At 44.0% G+C, this 14757-nt stretch overlaps 1 protein-coding gene across 1 annotated transcript in view; it reads right to left on the bottom strand.

The window, feature by feature from the left end:
• PTPRF (protein tyrosine phosphatase receptor type F) overlaps nt 1-14757 on the bottom strand; it is a 358571-nt gene that overhangs the window by 261095 nt on the left and 82719 nt on the right. Inside the window, exons 2-3 of the mRNA XM_077823717.1 lie at nt 6438-6583; nt 4415-4556 (exon numbers count right to left, since the gene is read on the bottom strand). Of these exons, the coding sequence (XP_077679843.1) occupies nt 4415-4556; nt 6438-6583 (288 nt within the window). The remainder of the gene's footprint in view (nt 1-4414; nt 4557-6437; nt 6584-14757) is intronic.

Genomic DNA, 14757 nt, shown 5'->3' on the forward strand with positions numbered 1-14757 from the left:
TTTCAATTTCCACCTGACAGCAATTACAAAAACTATAGGTTTCAGAGTAGCAGCCGTGTTAGTCTGTAATCGCAAAAAGAAAAGGAGGACTTGTGGCACCTTAGAGACTAACAAATTTATTTGAACATAAGCTTTCGTGAGCTACAGCTCACTTCAATCCGATGAAGTGAGCTGTAGCTCACGAAAGTTTATGCTCAAATAAATTTGTTAGTCTCTAAGGTGCCACAAGTCCTCCTTTTCTTTTTACAAAAATTATGTTAACCACACGATCAGCAAGAAAAGCCAAAACCCACTAAGATCCCTGAGGATTTCACCCTCCTATTTAAATTTCTCATTTGCTTCACACAAAACGTGCCGTTTCCAGACAGCTTGGTAGAATTCTTGTTGGGGAAGAAAAACAAGAGGAAGAGGAGCCTGGGCTAAAATGTATTCCCTGAGTGCCGGAGAGCGCCCTGCAGGATCAGCTGGCCAGGCCTAGTATCCACGCTGACGTTACCTGAGCAAAGAAAGAAGTGGTTTCAGGTATAGCCACAATGCAGGAGAAGCGTCACAAACCCCCATGCTCATGCATAGCAGACATCAGGTGCAATATGGAAATAGGCACAATAAAGAGGGACATTGAGAAGAGAAGGGCAAAGATTTCGCTAAAAATAAGAACTTATCTGTAAAAATCCTCAAAGGAAAAAAAAGGATAAAACATTGTGTCCAAGTCTAATTAGCTCTACACCGTATTTTAACGAATGGAGCTCATCTTCTCCTTCAGCCCCAGGAAATGCGAGTGGGAGATTCCCTGATTCCCGCGCCAGAACAAGTAAGCTCACAACTGCGTGTGTGTGCATGCACCCAACAAACCCACACATATCAGACACCTTCCATTTTAAACCACATTTCCACTCCCTCAGAACTTTCATAAACATTTTCCTTTTGGGGTGAAATTCCCTGCTTAATCTCAGCCATAGTACACATTTATTATTTTGACACTGTGGTAATGCCCACCATGGACTTGGTGCACCTCTAAAGCAGAGGTAGGACAGTGCCACTACCCCCACATTACAGATGGGGAACGGGAGGCTCTGAGATTGTGAGAGTTACAAAGAGTCCTGTGGCACCTTATAGACTAACGGACGTACTGGAGCAGGAGCTTTCGTGGGTGAACACCCACTTCGTCGGATGCATGCAGTGGAAATTTCCAGAGGCAGGTATAAATATGCAAGCAAGAATCAGGCTACGGATAACGAGGTTAGTCCAATCAGGGAGGATGAGGCCCTCTTCCAGCAGCTGAGGTGTGAACCCCAAGGGAGGAGAAACTGCTTTTGTAGTTGGCGAGCCATTCCCGGTCTTTGCTTAATCCTGAGCTGATGGTGTCAAATTTGCAAATGAACTGAAGCTCATCAGTTTCTCTTTGAAGTCTGGTCCTGAAGTTTTTTTGCTGTAGGATGGCTACCTTTAAATCTGCTATTGTGCGTCCAGGGAGGTTGAAGTGTTCTCCTACAGGTTTTTGTATATTGCCATTCCTATTGTCTGATTTGTGTCCATTTATCCTTTTATGTAGGGACTGACCTAAGTCGTGTAGAACGCAATGCCATCCACAACCTCAGAAACAATCCTGACGTTATAATCAAAGAGGCTGATAAAGGAGTTGCTGTTGTCATCATGAACAGGTCTGACTACCAAAAGGAGGCTGCCAGACAACTCTCCAATACCAAATTCTACAGGCCACTTTCCTCAGATCCCACTGAGGAATACACCAAGAACCTGCACCATCTACTCAGGACACTCCCTACACTAACATAGGAACAAATCAGCATACCCTTAGAGCCCCGACCGGGGCTACTCTATCTACTATGCAAGATCCACAAACCCTGAAATCCTGGACGCCCCATCATCTCGGGCATTGGCACTCTCACTGAAGGACTGTCCAGATATGTGGACTCCCTACTCAGACCCTACGCCACCAGCACTCCCAGCTATCTCCGTGACACCACTGATTTCCTGAGAAAACGACAATGCATTGGTGATCTTCCAGAAAACACCATCCTTGCCACCATGGATGTAGAGGCTCTCTACACAAACATCCCACACACAAATGGAATACAAGCGGTCAGGAACAGTACCCCTGATGATGCCACAGCACAACTGGTTGCTGAGCTCTGTGACTTTATCCTCACGCACAATTATTTCAAATTTGGTCACAATAGATACCTCAAGACCAGTGGCACCGCTATGGGCACCCGCATGGCCCCACAGTATGCCAACATTTTTATGGCTGACTTAGAACAACGCTTCCTCAGCTCTCGTCCACTCACACCTTCTCTACCTACGCTACATTGATGACATCTTCATAATCTGGACCCATGGGAAGGAAACCCTGGAAGAATTCCACCACGATTTCAACAGCTTCCACCCCAACATCAACCATAGCCTGGACCAATATACACGGGAGGTCCACTTCCTAGACACCACGGTGCAAATAAGTGATGGTCACGTTAACACCACCCTATACCGAAAACGCACCGACCGCTATGCCTACCTTCATGCCTCCAGCTTCCATCCCAGATACACCACACAATCCACTATCTACAGCCAAGTGCTGAGGTACAACCGCATTTGCTCCAACCCCTCAGACAGAGACCAACACCTACAAGATCTTCACCAAGCATTCTCAAAACTATGATAACCACACGAGGAAATAAGGAAACAGATCAACAGAGCCAGACATGTACCCAGAAGCCACCTGCTGTGAGACAAGCCCAAGAAAGAAACGAACAGAACTCCACTGGCCATCACATACAGTCCTCAGCTAAAACCTCTCCAACACATCATCAGTGATCTACAACCCATCCTGGACAACGATCACTCACTTTCACAGGCCTTGGGAGGCAGGCCAGTCCTTGCCCACAGACAACCCGCCAACCTGAAGCATATTCTCACCAGCAACGACACACCACAGTAACTCTAACTCAGGAACCAATCCACGCAACAAACCTCGATGCCAACTCTGCCCACATATCTACACCAGCGACACCATCACAGGACCTAATCAGATCAGCCACACCATCACCGGTTCATTCACGTCCACCAATGTAATATATGCCATGTGCCAGCAATGCCCCTCTGCTATGTACATTGGCCAAACTGGACAGTCCCTACGTAAAAGGATAAATGGACACAAATCAGACATTAGGAATGGCAATATACAAAAACCTGTAGGAGAACACTCCAACCTCCCTGGACACACAATAGCAGATTTAAAGGTAGCCATCCTACAGCAAAAAAAATTTCAGGACCAGACTTCAAAGAGAAACTGATGAGCTTCAGTTCATTTGCAAATTTGACACCATCAGCTCAGGATTAAGCAAAGACCGGGAATGGCTCGCCAACTACAAAAGCAGTTTCTCCTCCCTTGGGGTTCACACCTCAGCTGCTGGAAGAGGGCCTCATCCTCCCTGATTGGACTAACCTCGTTATCCGTAGCCTGATTCTTGCTTGCATATTTATACCTGCCTCTGGAAATTTTCACTACATGCATCTGACGAAGTCAGCATTCACTCACGAAAGTTCCTGCTCCAATATGTCTGTTAGTCTATAAGGTGCACTCTTTGCCGCTTTTATATAAACAAATATTCTCATCTCCATGTATATTAAAATAAGTACCTTTATCTTAGTCAAAAGTGGAAAATAATTATTATAATCTATAAAACAATTACTTGGAAAAAAGCAATGGTCTCTAAAGACACTATCCCTTTATACAAAATACATACTAAAGCCATTTAGAAGCAGGACCAGCACAAGAACTAAAATAAAGTCATATTATACTGTAGGCAAGTATGAAGATCTTTATATCAAACATAGTGCTTTATGTAGCCACTACAGTCCTCCGTAAAGACAGGAAACAGAATGGAAAGTTGTTACTATAACAAAAAGTAAATACAGCTAAATTCCACACCAGCTGCAAAAGCTGAAGAGCGACTTGCAAACCCCATATACAACAAACTGTAGCAATTTAGTCCAGATGGGGTAGAAATATAGCTTAAGTTTTTCACATTTCAAAGTGCAGGTTCTTAGATACCATGGAGAGGGCCACTGTAGGATGACCGTGAGAGACGAGAAAGACCATAAAGGTGTATCTCTGGCTAGATCCCAAAAGCTGGTAATGGGCATGGCACACCTCAGTTCCATAATTCATCTGATTCACTTCAAAGCAAAGCTCACAATCTACAACTCCTTCCTGCTCACAAACATTAACGGACAAAGACTTCTGTCATTGAAGGAAACAACGGCAAATAGTACTGGAGGCCTACAGCCTTCCAGAACTAATTCAGAATACCTCAGTATTATCTGGAGTCACTAAGAAAACCTGCAGATATTGAACCAAAAAACATACCACCAGCCAACATGAGAAATTCCCACCTACCTTCTAACACTGTTAATTTGGCACTGGTGTTTATCTCCCCAACACTGTTGGTTGCTGTGCACTCATAGATTGCTTCATCTCGATGAACACGCAGGGGTTGAATCCGGAGAACTGATCCTGACCCATCATCGAACTCAATAACCTTGACAAGAAAAAGAAAAGGGTTTTTTATTGGCTCCTACTGAAATGGAGACTGAAAGTGAGATTGAATTCAGGAACAGAATCCATACACACAAATATACCACCTGACAAAAGAGACGTTCCTTATCCAGTGAAGCAAGAAAATTCAGGGTTAGGAATATATTTGCCCTTTGCGGAGCCCCAGAACAAAAGGAGATCCAATGCTGTTCTTTATGAAACAATTAAAACTTGAAAAAATATCAACCTGCTAATACAGATGTGGATCCTCTGACTTAAAACATCTGAACCATATCTACACTGGTGATTTTACTGATCACACTGATGGATTTTCGTGTCAACTTTAACCTCGATTCAATATAAAAGAACAGAGCTCTAAGATCCTGTGGGCTTTAAGAGAAATATCATTAAGTGTGGGACAATATGCTGAGCCACTTCAGCAATCGCTAACTTCAATAGGAGCTGAGGATGCTTAGCACCTTCCAGGATCAGGCCCTTCACAACAGTGGCACGATCAACAGTGACATAATTACAATTCCTTTCCTAATATAACAAACAGCCACTCATCGTTCCATCATGCTAAGGTGGGAGAAGTATTACTCGAACTCTTCTACATGGCAGAGAAGAGAGGAATGTGTTACACTACAGGACTATTATAAATGACTCTTTAATGGCAGATTGCAAAGCCACAGCCTCAGGCCACAGCTAACTTTAAACTCATCCTGTTTCAGTTACTGAAAGAAGCAAAACAATGCAAACATGAGAAACTGAACTATGTTAGTGGTACTACAGGAAGCAGGGCTACGCCCTGGGGCACAGACCTCACCTCATCATTTTATCACTCAGGTCATATATGAAGTGGCTCAGCAATACTGAGCACTAGGACGACCTGCTTCAAGTCCAGACCCTGTGCTACCTCCTCTCCTACACGTAGTGCTATGTCCCGTGAAACACTGTTAATGCTGCACAGCCAAAGGATAAAGAAGAAATAACTGACAAGAGTGGTCAGCAGAAACCACTGAAGATGAAAGAAGTGGCAGGAAACAAGAGAAACAGGCAGAAGGTGAAAGATAAGTAGGGGCACTGAAACGCCTCTGGTGAGAAGTCTCCTGTGCCCAAGGTATAAAACTGACACAAAAAAACATACTTCAGGTGCCAGGGTGGGGTAGATGGGTCAGGGGAGGCTGCGCCAATAAAAAAAGCAAAAATATCCAAGACATGGAAACACAGAGGAAGGGTTACATTCCCAAGGGTGGAGTGGAAGAAAAGGGCATAACCCAAACGGAAGATAGGAGGAGAGGTGGGGAGAGGAACTCAAATTGCTTTTCCTGTTAAAAATCTTAGAACAATGTAGGTTGGGAAGCCCTGTTTGCCCCATCCCAGTTACTCTAAAGAAAAATCAGATTCTCCCTTTGGCATCTCCTCCCTATTCCTATTCTGAATCTCAAATCAGACCGAGAGATGGCAGCAGTTCTGCCTGGAAAGCTTCCTGCTAGAGCTTGAGCACCCCATTTCAGTCTGCTTGGGGCTGGGAGGCTAAGCAGGTTTCCATGCCCGCTCCCCTCCCCCACTCTAACACACACAAAACCTACATAAATCGACCGTTTATGACCCAGCTCTGACATCTCAGTTAGTGCTTCTACAGGTTCTGGGATGACCAAGGCTAGACCAGATTCCTACCAGAACAAGCATTCAGTATATTTAGTCAAATTCTGGCTCACCATTGCAATGTCTGACCTAAGGCAGGGCTCACCGAGGAAGGAAAAATTTCCCTTGCAGCAGTTCTCAGCCTTTTCTCCTATAGCAACTGACAGAAATTCAGGCTCCGACCCTGTGCAGCTAAGATTGGCAAGTGACAGATTTGGTTCCAGATCTCTGCAGTTACCTCAAACCGCTGGGAGCTGACCTTCTTCCCTTTCTTCATCCATGTGATGCGAGGCTTGGGCTCTCCTGTCGCCTGGCACACAAACGAGGCCACTCCTCCAGAAATCCCAATCTGATCTTCGGGAGCTTTCATAAAGCTTGGCTTGCCTGGAAGACAACCACACGATCAGTGGTGAGCCACCTCAGGTAAACAAGGGATAGATCAGGATAGATCCTGGGTACCCTGTTATCCCAAGTGAAAGGACCCCCAGCGTAACTACTTTAAAACCCAATGGTAATGACTGTCCTCACACCAGCTCAGTGTAGGCTGCAGCATAACAAGCATGGTTTCAGCTCAGAAACATTTTTTTCTTATATAAAACAGTTCACCTGATTGCGTGGAAATAACGGCAATGCAGACTCCCGCTCACACTGACTCCGGCTGATGACACCGGGACAGGGTTTTTCTCCTCTAATTTAAAACCTCTTCATTTTGTAAACATAAAATTTTGCAGGTGAATAATGCGATCACGTCACTGGAAATTACAGAACAGCTGAGACGCTGACGTGTATTGGGTGCATGCTGCACGTGGGCACTCATTACCTTTCCTGAGAGCTTTCAGAATCTAGTCCGAACCAATGGGTATTATTATTAATGCACAATTGAGTCTAATTCAAACTTAGGCTCCGATCTACCTAAAGATCCAAGGATCCCTACACCTGTCCAGCCTGGCATGTGACCGGTAAAAGACTATTAACTAAAACTGGGAGTGAGCAGAGAAACCGGAGAGACATTCAGGCCTGAGTGACTCAGCAAAAAAGGAAATTTAGTGACCAATTTAGTGATCAATAGAAGACATTTCATGAAATATGGCCTTGTTTCCTGAACGTATATGACTCTGTTCCAGCTCGATACAATTAGTTATTTGGTTTGAATACAGTGTTTATATTTTTCTTAGGCAGAGTCAGTCCCAGAGAATACTGCAGCTCTTGGTCAAGTAGGTATTTTTACAAGATTTATACTGCTTTGCCTTGTTAGGAGCGTGAGGCACACATGCTGTCATTTCTATAAAACAATAAAGCCTCTCTCTCTCCCATCACCCACTCTCAGACACACACAGTTAAAACCAGCCCACGATGACGCCAATCATCTATCACCACTTGTGAGTTAAAAATCACAGGTGGTTAGGGAGGGAGCCATTCTCCTGCAGAGCTCAGGAGCAGCTCTGGGGGATGAGGAAGAAGAGGGAGCCTTCCTCCTGTGAAGCTCAGTAGCTGTGCAAAAAGAAGGGAATAACCATCTCCTTCCCTGCTAACAAACAACATAAAAATCCGAGTGGAGCTCTTCTGGCGTTGTAGGAGAAGTCTTCCATGGAGTGACTTATCGAATAACTTGTGAAGGGCTGGCTAAAACAGTCACAGCACGTCTATCCTGAGTACTGCACTGGCCTCCATATACTTATCATTAAGAATGAGTCAAATTTTAATACATAAACCCATTTTTCCCCCACGTGCCAGAACATCTGAAGAGAAATTTTTCATTGGCTGGGTTGAAAGCTGTGAGACGCTAGCCCCACCTAAAATCAAAATTCTCTTTCTACTTTACCATGTGCTAACTGGTCACATTAAATCCTAGTCTCTCCCCAGACTTAAGCTCAACGAGTTAGCACATGGAAACAACCTGCCCTGGCCTGAGCAGAGTGCTAGTCAGCTCAAACCACCTAGCACTTTTTAACAACACAACTTTTAATGCTAGTCTAGACAAAGTCAAAGAGGACCAAACCCTGTTCTCTGCCTCTCCCACCAAGTGCCTAGCAGGCCAAGGGCAATGCCACCCACATTCTATTTGCAACACAATGTGCTACTCCCCTTTATTTACTTGGGATCAACACAACTTGCTCGTCAGTAACTACAGTGCACTCAGGCAATGCCTGAATACCATGGGTGGGGGAATTGCCCTGGATCTAGAAGGAAAGGATATACAACATTTTCTATAGGCCAATGCCATTAACGAGGACAATGGCAAATAGGAGCATCTGCAATTCAACAAGCATCTGAAAAGCCTTTGCGAGCATGAGACAAGGCCATATTCCAGCCTGATTCAGAAACATGCAATCATCACCTCACCAGACACCTGGATTACCCAGGTACCTGATTCAACAATCTTGTAAAGAATCTGTAAAAAGGATATGCAGAGGCCTGAGGAATCAAATGGAGTAAAACAAGGGTCAGAGGAGAGGTGACTCATCTTGCCATGCAGTCAGTGGAACCATCAATGCCGAGGGGAGAGAGATGCCCAATCTCGGTAACTAGAGACACAAGGTGGGTGAGGTCAGATCTTTTATTGGACCAATTTCTGTTGGTGAGAGATGTCTCTCTCACAAACAGAAGCTGGTCTTATAAAAGATATGATCTCACCCACCTTATGTCTCTAACAGCCTGGGACCGACATGGTTACAACACCACTGCATGTACCAATGGAAGACAATGAATTTTGCTGTCTGAAATGGAAACTCCACAGCAGGCTCTTCCGCCTTGTATTTAGTGGCGACACTCCAATTAAGTGTCCCAGACGTGAAGAAGAGTTCTGTGCAAACTAAAAACCTGTCTCTCTCACCAGCAGAAGTTGGTCCAATAAAAGATATAACCTCACCCACCTTTTCCCTCTAATAGCCTGGGACTGATATCACAACAACACTGTATACAACAGTGGTAACTAGAGACAGTCTTACAACATACAAAGCTGCTGAAACGTGACTATGAAGTTCTGTAGATGACAGAGAACAACAGAGCCTAGTGAGGTGGGGAAGCCTTTCAACATCATACGCTCATATGCAGAAAAGGACCTGGGGATTACAGTGGTTGAGAAGCTGGATATGAGTCAGCAGTGTGCCCTCACTGCGAAGAAGGCCAACGGCATATTGGTTTGTATTAGTAGGAGCACTGCCAGCAGATTGAGGGAAGTGATTATTCCCCTCTATTCGGCACTGGTGAGGCCACATCTGGAGTACTGTGTCCAGTTTTGGGCCCCCCCACTACAGAAGGGATGTGGACAAATTGGAGAGAGTCCAGCGGAGGGCAACGAAAATGATCAGGGGGCTGGGGCACATGACTTATGAGGAGAGGCTTATTTACTCTGCAGAAGAGAAGAACAAGGCAGGGATTTGATAGCAGCCTTCAACTACCTGAAGGGGGAGGTCCCAAAGAGGATGGATCTAGACTATTCTCAGTGGTGGCAGATGACAGAACAAGGAGCAATGGTCTCAAGTTGTAGTGGGGGAGGTTTAGGTTGGATATTAGGAAACACTATTTCACAAGGAGGCTGGTGAAGCACTGGAATGCGTTACCTAGGGAGGTGGTGGAATCTCCATCCTTAGAGGTTTTTAAGGCCTGGCTTGACAAAGCCCTGGCTGGGATGATTTAGTTGGGGTTGGTCCTGCTTTGAGCAGGGGGTTGGACTAGATGACCTCCTGAGGTCTCTTCCAACCTTAATATTTTATGATTCTATGACTCAATGAAGCCTGGAAACGTGCTATTCAACCCAGTGGCAGAGAGCTGATTGGCCCAACCATACAGGAAACAAGCTGTTACAGATTCATGGATCAGTAAGGCACCTCACAGGAGATGAGAGCTTACTAACTGACTAAGGACCAAGTGTGGACCACCATTATTGTTTGCTTGTTCTGCAGCAGCATCCAAAAGGCTCAAAGAGAAACAGGGTCCACAGGTATACGTGGTCCTTTCCCCATAAAGCACGTGAACCGTAAAAAGCAAGACAAACCTGACCCAACCATAGAAATGAGACAGAGTTAGGCTTCCAGAGAATGGTTTCTAAGGGTTATGTCAGTATAACTCTTGTGGCGCACCCCCCGAGCGATACAAGTGACACTGACCGGTGCAGATAGTGCCATGTTGGCGAGAGAAGCGGTGGTTTTATTATGCCAGCAGGAGAGCTCTCTCCCGTTGGCACAGAGCTTCTTCACCAGATGCTGCATCAATGCAGCTGCGCCACTGTAGCGCTTCTAGTGTAGACACCTAACACACTGGAACTTGATGGCTCCCTGTCGTGCAGAGTCCTGACACTAAAGAGCAGTAATCATTAGTTGTGGTTGCCTGATTTACATTGATTTCACACATTTACTTTTCTGTAATCACATCTCTGTAGAAATAGTTTATATTCACAAATATTTGTATTTATTCCCCTCTACCATTGCTCCCAGTGAAATACTGATTTACTGTTCATGTTGATTGTGGTGTGATTGACTGGTTTGAAACGCAGCGTGTTGAGCTGATATGTCTTGTATTGAATTTCTGCAGTTGATTTTTTTCTTTTGATTTTGTTATTTACTTTGTGATGCTAGTAAACTAGTGTAAATTTATTAAATGACAAATACTACAGAATCCAAACCATCTATCCTTGAAGAACACAGATCAAATATAAGGAGTACTTGTGGCACCTTAGAGACTAACCAATTTATTTGAGCATAAGCTTTCGTGAGCTACAGCTCACTTCATCGGATGCATACTGTGGAAACTGCAGAAGACATTATATACACAGAGACCATAAAACAATACCTCCTCCCACCCCACTCTCCTGCTGGTAATAGCTTATCTAAAGTGATCACTCTCCTTACAATGTGTATGATAATCATGTTGGGCCATTTCCAGCACAAATCCAGGTTTTCTCACCCTCCGTCCCCCCCCGCCCCCCCCCCCACACACACAATGTGTGGGGAGGCGGAGGGTGAGAAAACCTGGATTTGTGCTGGAAATGGCCCAACTTGATTATCATACACATTGTAAGGAGAGTGATCACTTTAGATAAGCTATTACCAGCAGGAGAGTGGGGTGGGAGGAGGTATTGTTTCATGGTATCTGTGTATATAATGTCTTCTGCAGTTTCCACAGTATGCATCCGATGAAGTGAGCTGTAGCTCACGAAAGCTTATGCTCAAATAAATTGGTTAGTCGCTCAGGTGCCACAAGTACTCCTTTTCTTTTTGCGAATACAGACTAACATGGCTGTTACTCTGAAACAGGTCAAATATAGATCGCATTATATACCTGTTCCCCAGACTGCGCATGCTGAGAACTTATTGTGTCTTTTTTTAAACACACAAAAATAAAACTTTTTTTAAGAAGAAACAAAGGGAAATTGGGCTTAAACAGGAATAAAACCTGGGAAACTCATAGCCGTGTTTAGCTTACAGTTACACCATTGGAATGAATCTCTTACTCCCTACACATTTCATTAAGCAACACCAATTTCTGGCAACCATCTAAATACACAGGGAGTGTATTAGTTACAAAGGTATATCTGTATACAAAACAAATTCTCAGACATGTTTTGAGACAGTAAAAAACATAATTAATTTTGAGTGTCCCAAAAAAGAAGAAAAACCCTGAAGTTTCGAAAGCCAGGAAACTCCGAGTTAAGATTATACAAACAACAAAGACTCAGATTTCATGTCCTGGCCCCCCGACCACATATTGGGATAGGGATATGTGTGACCCACTGTACCTTCAAACAACACCCTGTACCCCCATATTCGTCACTTGCATATGGGTACGATATGTTTTATACAAAGTATGCCTTGTGAAGTACCATTTGAAAAGTTATAATCTGTTGAACATCACTATCCTGTCAAAATGTGTGCATCATCGTTGTATGTGAAGTTAAGAAATTTTGCTATGTTTGTTACTGAACCATGTTGATAGTCTGGGTAACGCCCACAGACTAGCTCTTCAGTGTCAACAAAGGAGTGACCAACACCCAGCCAGGAGTTAAGCGACCATCTGGGCCATTCACCAGCAGGAAAGATGTAAACAAGAGCGTTACCATTCACATGAGAGAGTGCTGCTTGAGTACCTACACCATGTGCCTGCCTAACCCCCACCACACAACATGGGTCTTTCCAGCACCTGGAGGAGAGTATCAAATAAGGGACAGTGACAACATCAGACCAACTCTCCTCCCCCCACAGTGAAGGCAACAAGATCATTTGGAAGACAAACATTTAAATGGGGAGCAGGGACTAACTGACAAAGCTTTCCAGTTAGCACAGATTGCTGTAGGGTTTTGGTTAAGAGAAAGCTTATTGCTTCAAATTTGACTTAGCCTGACAAAGTTTATTAAATAGCTTGCAGTTTTTATCTTTTATTTCCTTTTGTAACCAATTTTGAGCTGCTACGCTTATATCACTTAAATATATATATATCTTTCTGTAGTTAATAAACTTACTTCTATGTTTTATCTAAGCCAGTGTGGTTTTGATTGAAGTTTGGAGAATCTACTCAGGTTACAAAGGCTGGTGCATATTTGTACCCTTTGATGGTCTGACGAACTAATTAATGAGTTTACTCTGATCAAGGGGGTCTTGAGCAGTGTAAGATGCACATTTCCGAGGCTCGGGCTGGGGAAATTTGCAGGCGTCTCCCTGTATACAGTTCATAAATGGCTGTGAGAGCCTTCATATAACTTTGGGAGTGCCTCCACAAGCTAATGGCTATGTGAGAGCAAAGCCCAAAGGGGCTACTTGTCACTAGCAGAGCAGTAAGAGAGAGACCCTGAGCTAGCAATTTAAGGGGGCACAGCAATTTCACAGTCCAGGTTGTACCCCAAAGCATGTCACAGTACAACCACCAAGACTCAGATCTTATGTCCTGGCCTTCTGGCCACATACATGGATTAGGGGTATGTCAACAACTCTTGAAACTTATGTTAGTGACGATTAAGGCTAAGATTTTGTCAAGGACATTTTTAGTAAAAGTCACGGACAGGTCATGGGCAATAAAGAAAAATTCATGGAAGCCTGTGACCTGTCCCTGACTTTCACTAAAAATATCCGTGATAAAACGGGGAGCTCACCTGCAGGGGTCCCCACACCGCTCACAGCGGCTAGGCAGCTGCGGGGGCCCACTCGGAGGTCCAGGCCGCTGCAGGCTGAAGTCACAGATTCCATGACATCCATGACCTCCGCGAAAAAAATCATAGTCTTAGTGACGATTAATGAACAGGTCATAGTCCACACAGTCCTCAGTCAGGGTATCACGGAATGTGGGACTCTAAGCCACTGTGTAGAATATGTGTCACATGGACTGCGTAAAAGGTGCCTAGCTGACTTCTTTCCAGAGTAAACAGATTAGAGTTCAACCACTAAAATATGTTATGGGGAGAGGGACAAGAAGCAGGGATGGGCCAGGGAAAGGCCCGAGCAATCCATTTAACCTGTTTCTTAATCCTGTTTTGAATGCGTCTCTCTCCAGGTAGCCACTGGAGACACAGCAAGAAAATTGTATACTGCAAATATTCAACATTTTTTAAATCACACACAATTCTTCCCTCCCGCACTTTAAATTGGGCAAAGTGACTAGTCCCTATGGAGACAGACATACATGTCAGCTCAGAAATTCTAAATTCAAGTCACCTGTTTTTTGAACAAATTGCAAATGTAAAAAAATAAAACATTTTTTCAAGGGAACAACATGCACTTTCATGCTCAGGGTCCAGAAATAGTTTTTACAAAATCAAAGCAGATTTTACTCAGAAAGCACATTTCTCAGAAAGATTTAGCTTTGGAATGAGACCAAGCTTGCGAAATTTCAGTCCGAGAGAGAAACTTCTGGGAAAGTTCTCAGTGACTGAAGGGAGTGGTATAGGATGGCTGAATGCCCATCACAGCCTGACCTCACTTGCCACCAGTGCAACACTCTTAAGATCTATCTGTTTCCCTCTATGGGCTCATTATTCAAAGTGGCAGATCCCCAGAATGTGCTCGATCCACACCCTTAAAGAAACTCTTATTCCACTCTTCACCCAAATAATGTTTTCTTGTCTATAGTGGGAGTGGCAGCAACTGCTACAGTTAAAAGAAAAGGAGTACTTGTGGCACCTTAGAGACTAACCAATTTATTTGAGCGTAAGCTTTCATGAGCTACAGCTCACTTCATCGGATGCATACTGTGGAAAGTGAGCTGTAGCTCACGAAAGCTTATGCTCAAATAAATTGGTTAGTCTCTAAGGTGCCACAAGTACTCCATTTCTTTTTGCGAATACAGACTAACACGGCTGTTACTCTGAAACCTGCTACAGTTAAAGCTACTTAAATATTTCTATTTACTTACAACTTTATTAAATTTTCCATGCTAGGTCTTTGCCTAAAGGTGAATTATTCCAGAAAATTGAAGGGAAAACAGTTCAGCATGTGAGTACAAAGAGAGTGAAAATGACACTCTTCTCACACAAAAAAAAATATTGCAACATAAAAAACAAACAAACCAACAAGACTGTGCTCCAGGTGAGGTTGAAGGGTGACACTCTGCAAGGTGACAGCCTTCACTGA

The sequence above is a fragment of the Eretmochelys imbricata genome, chromosome 8, assembly GCF_965152235.1.
Source record: "Eretmochelys imbricata isolate rEreImb1 chromosome 8, rEreImb1.hap1, whole genome shotgun sequence".
NCBI classification, from domain to species: Eukaryota; Metazoa; Chordata; order Testudines; family Cheloniidae; genus Eretmochelys; species Eretmochelys imbricata.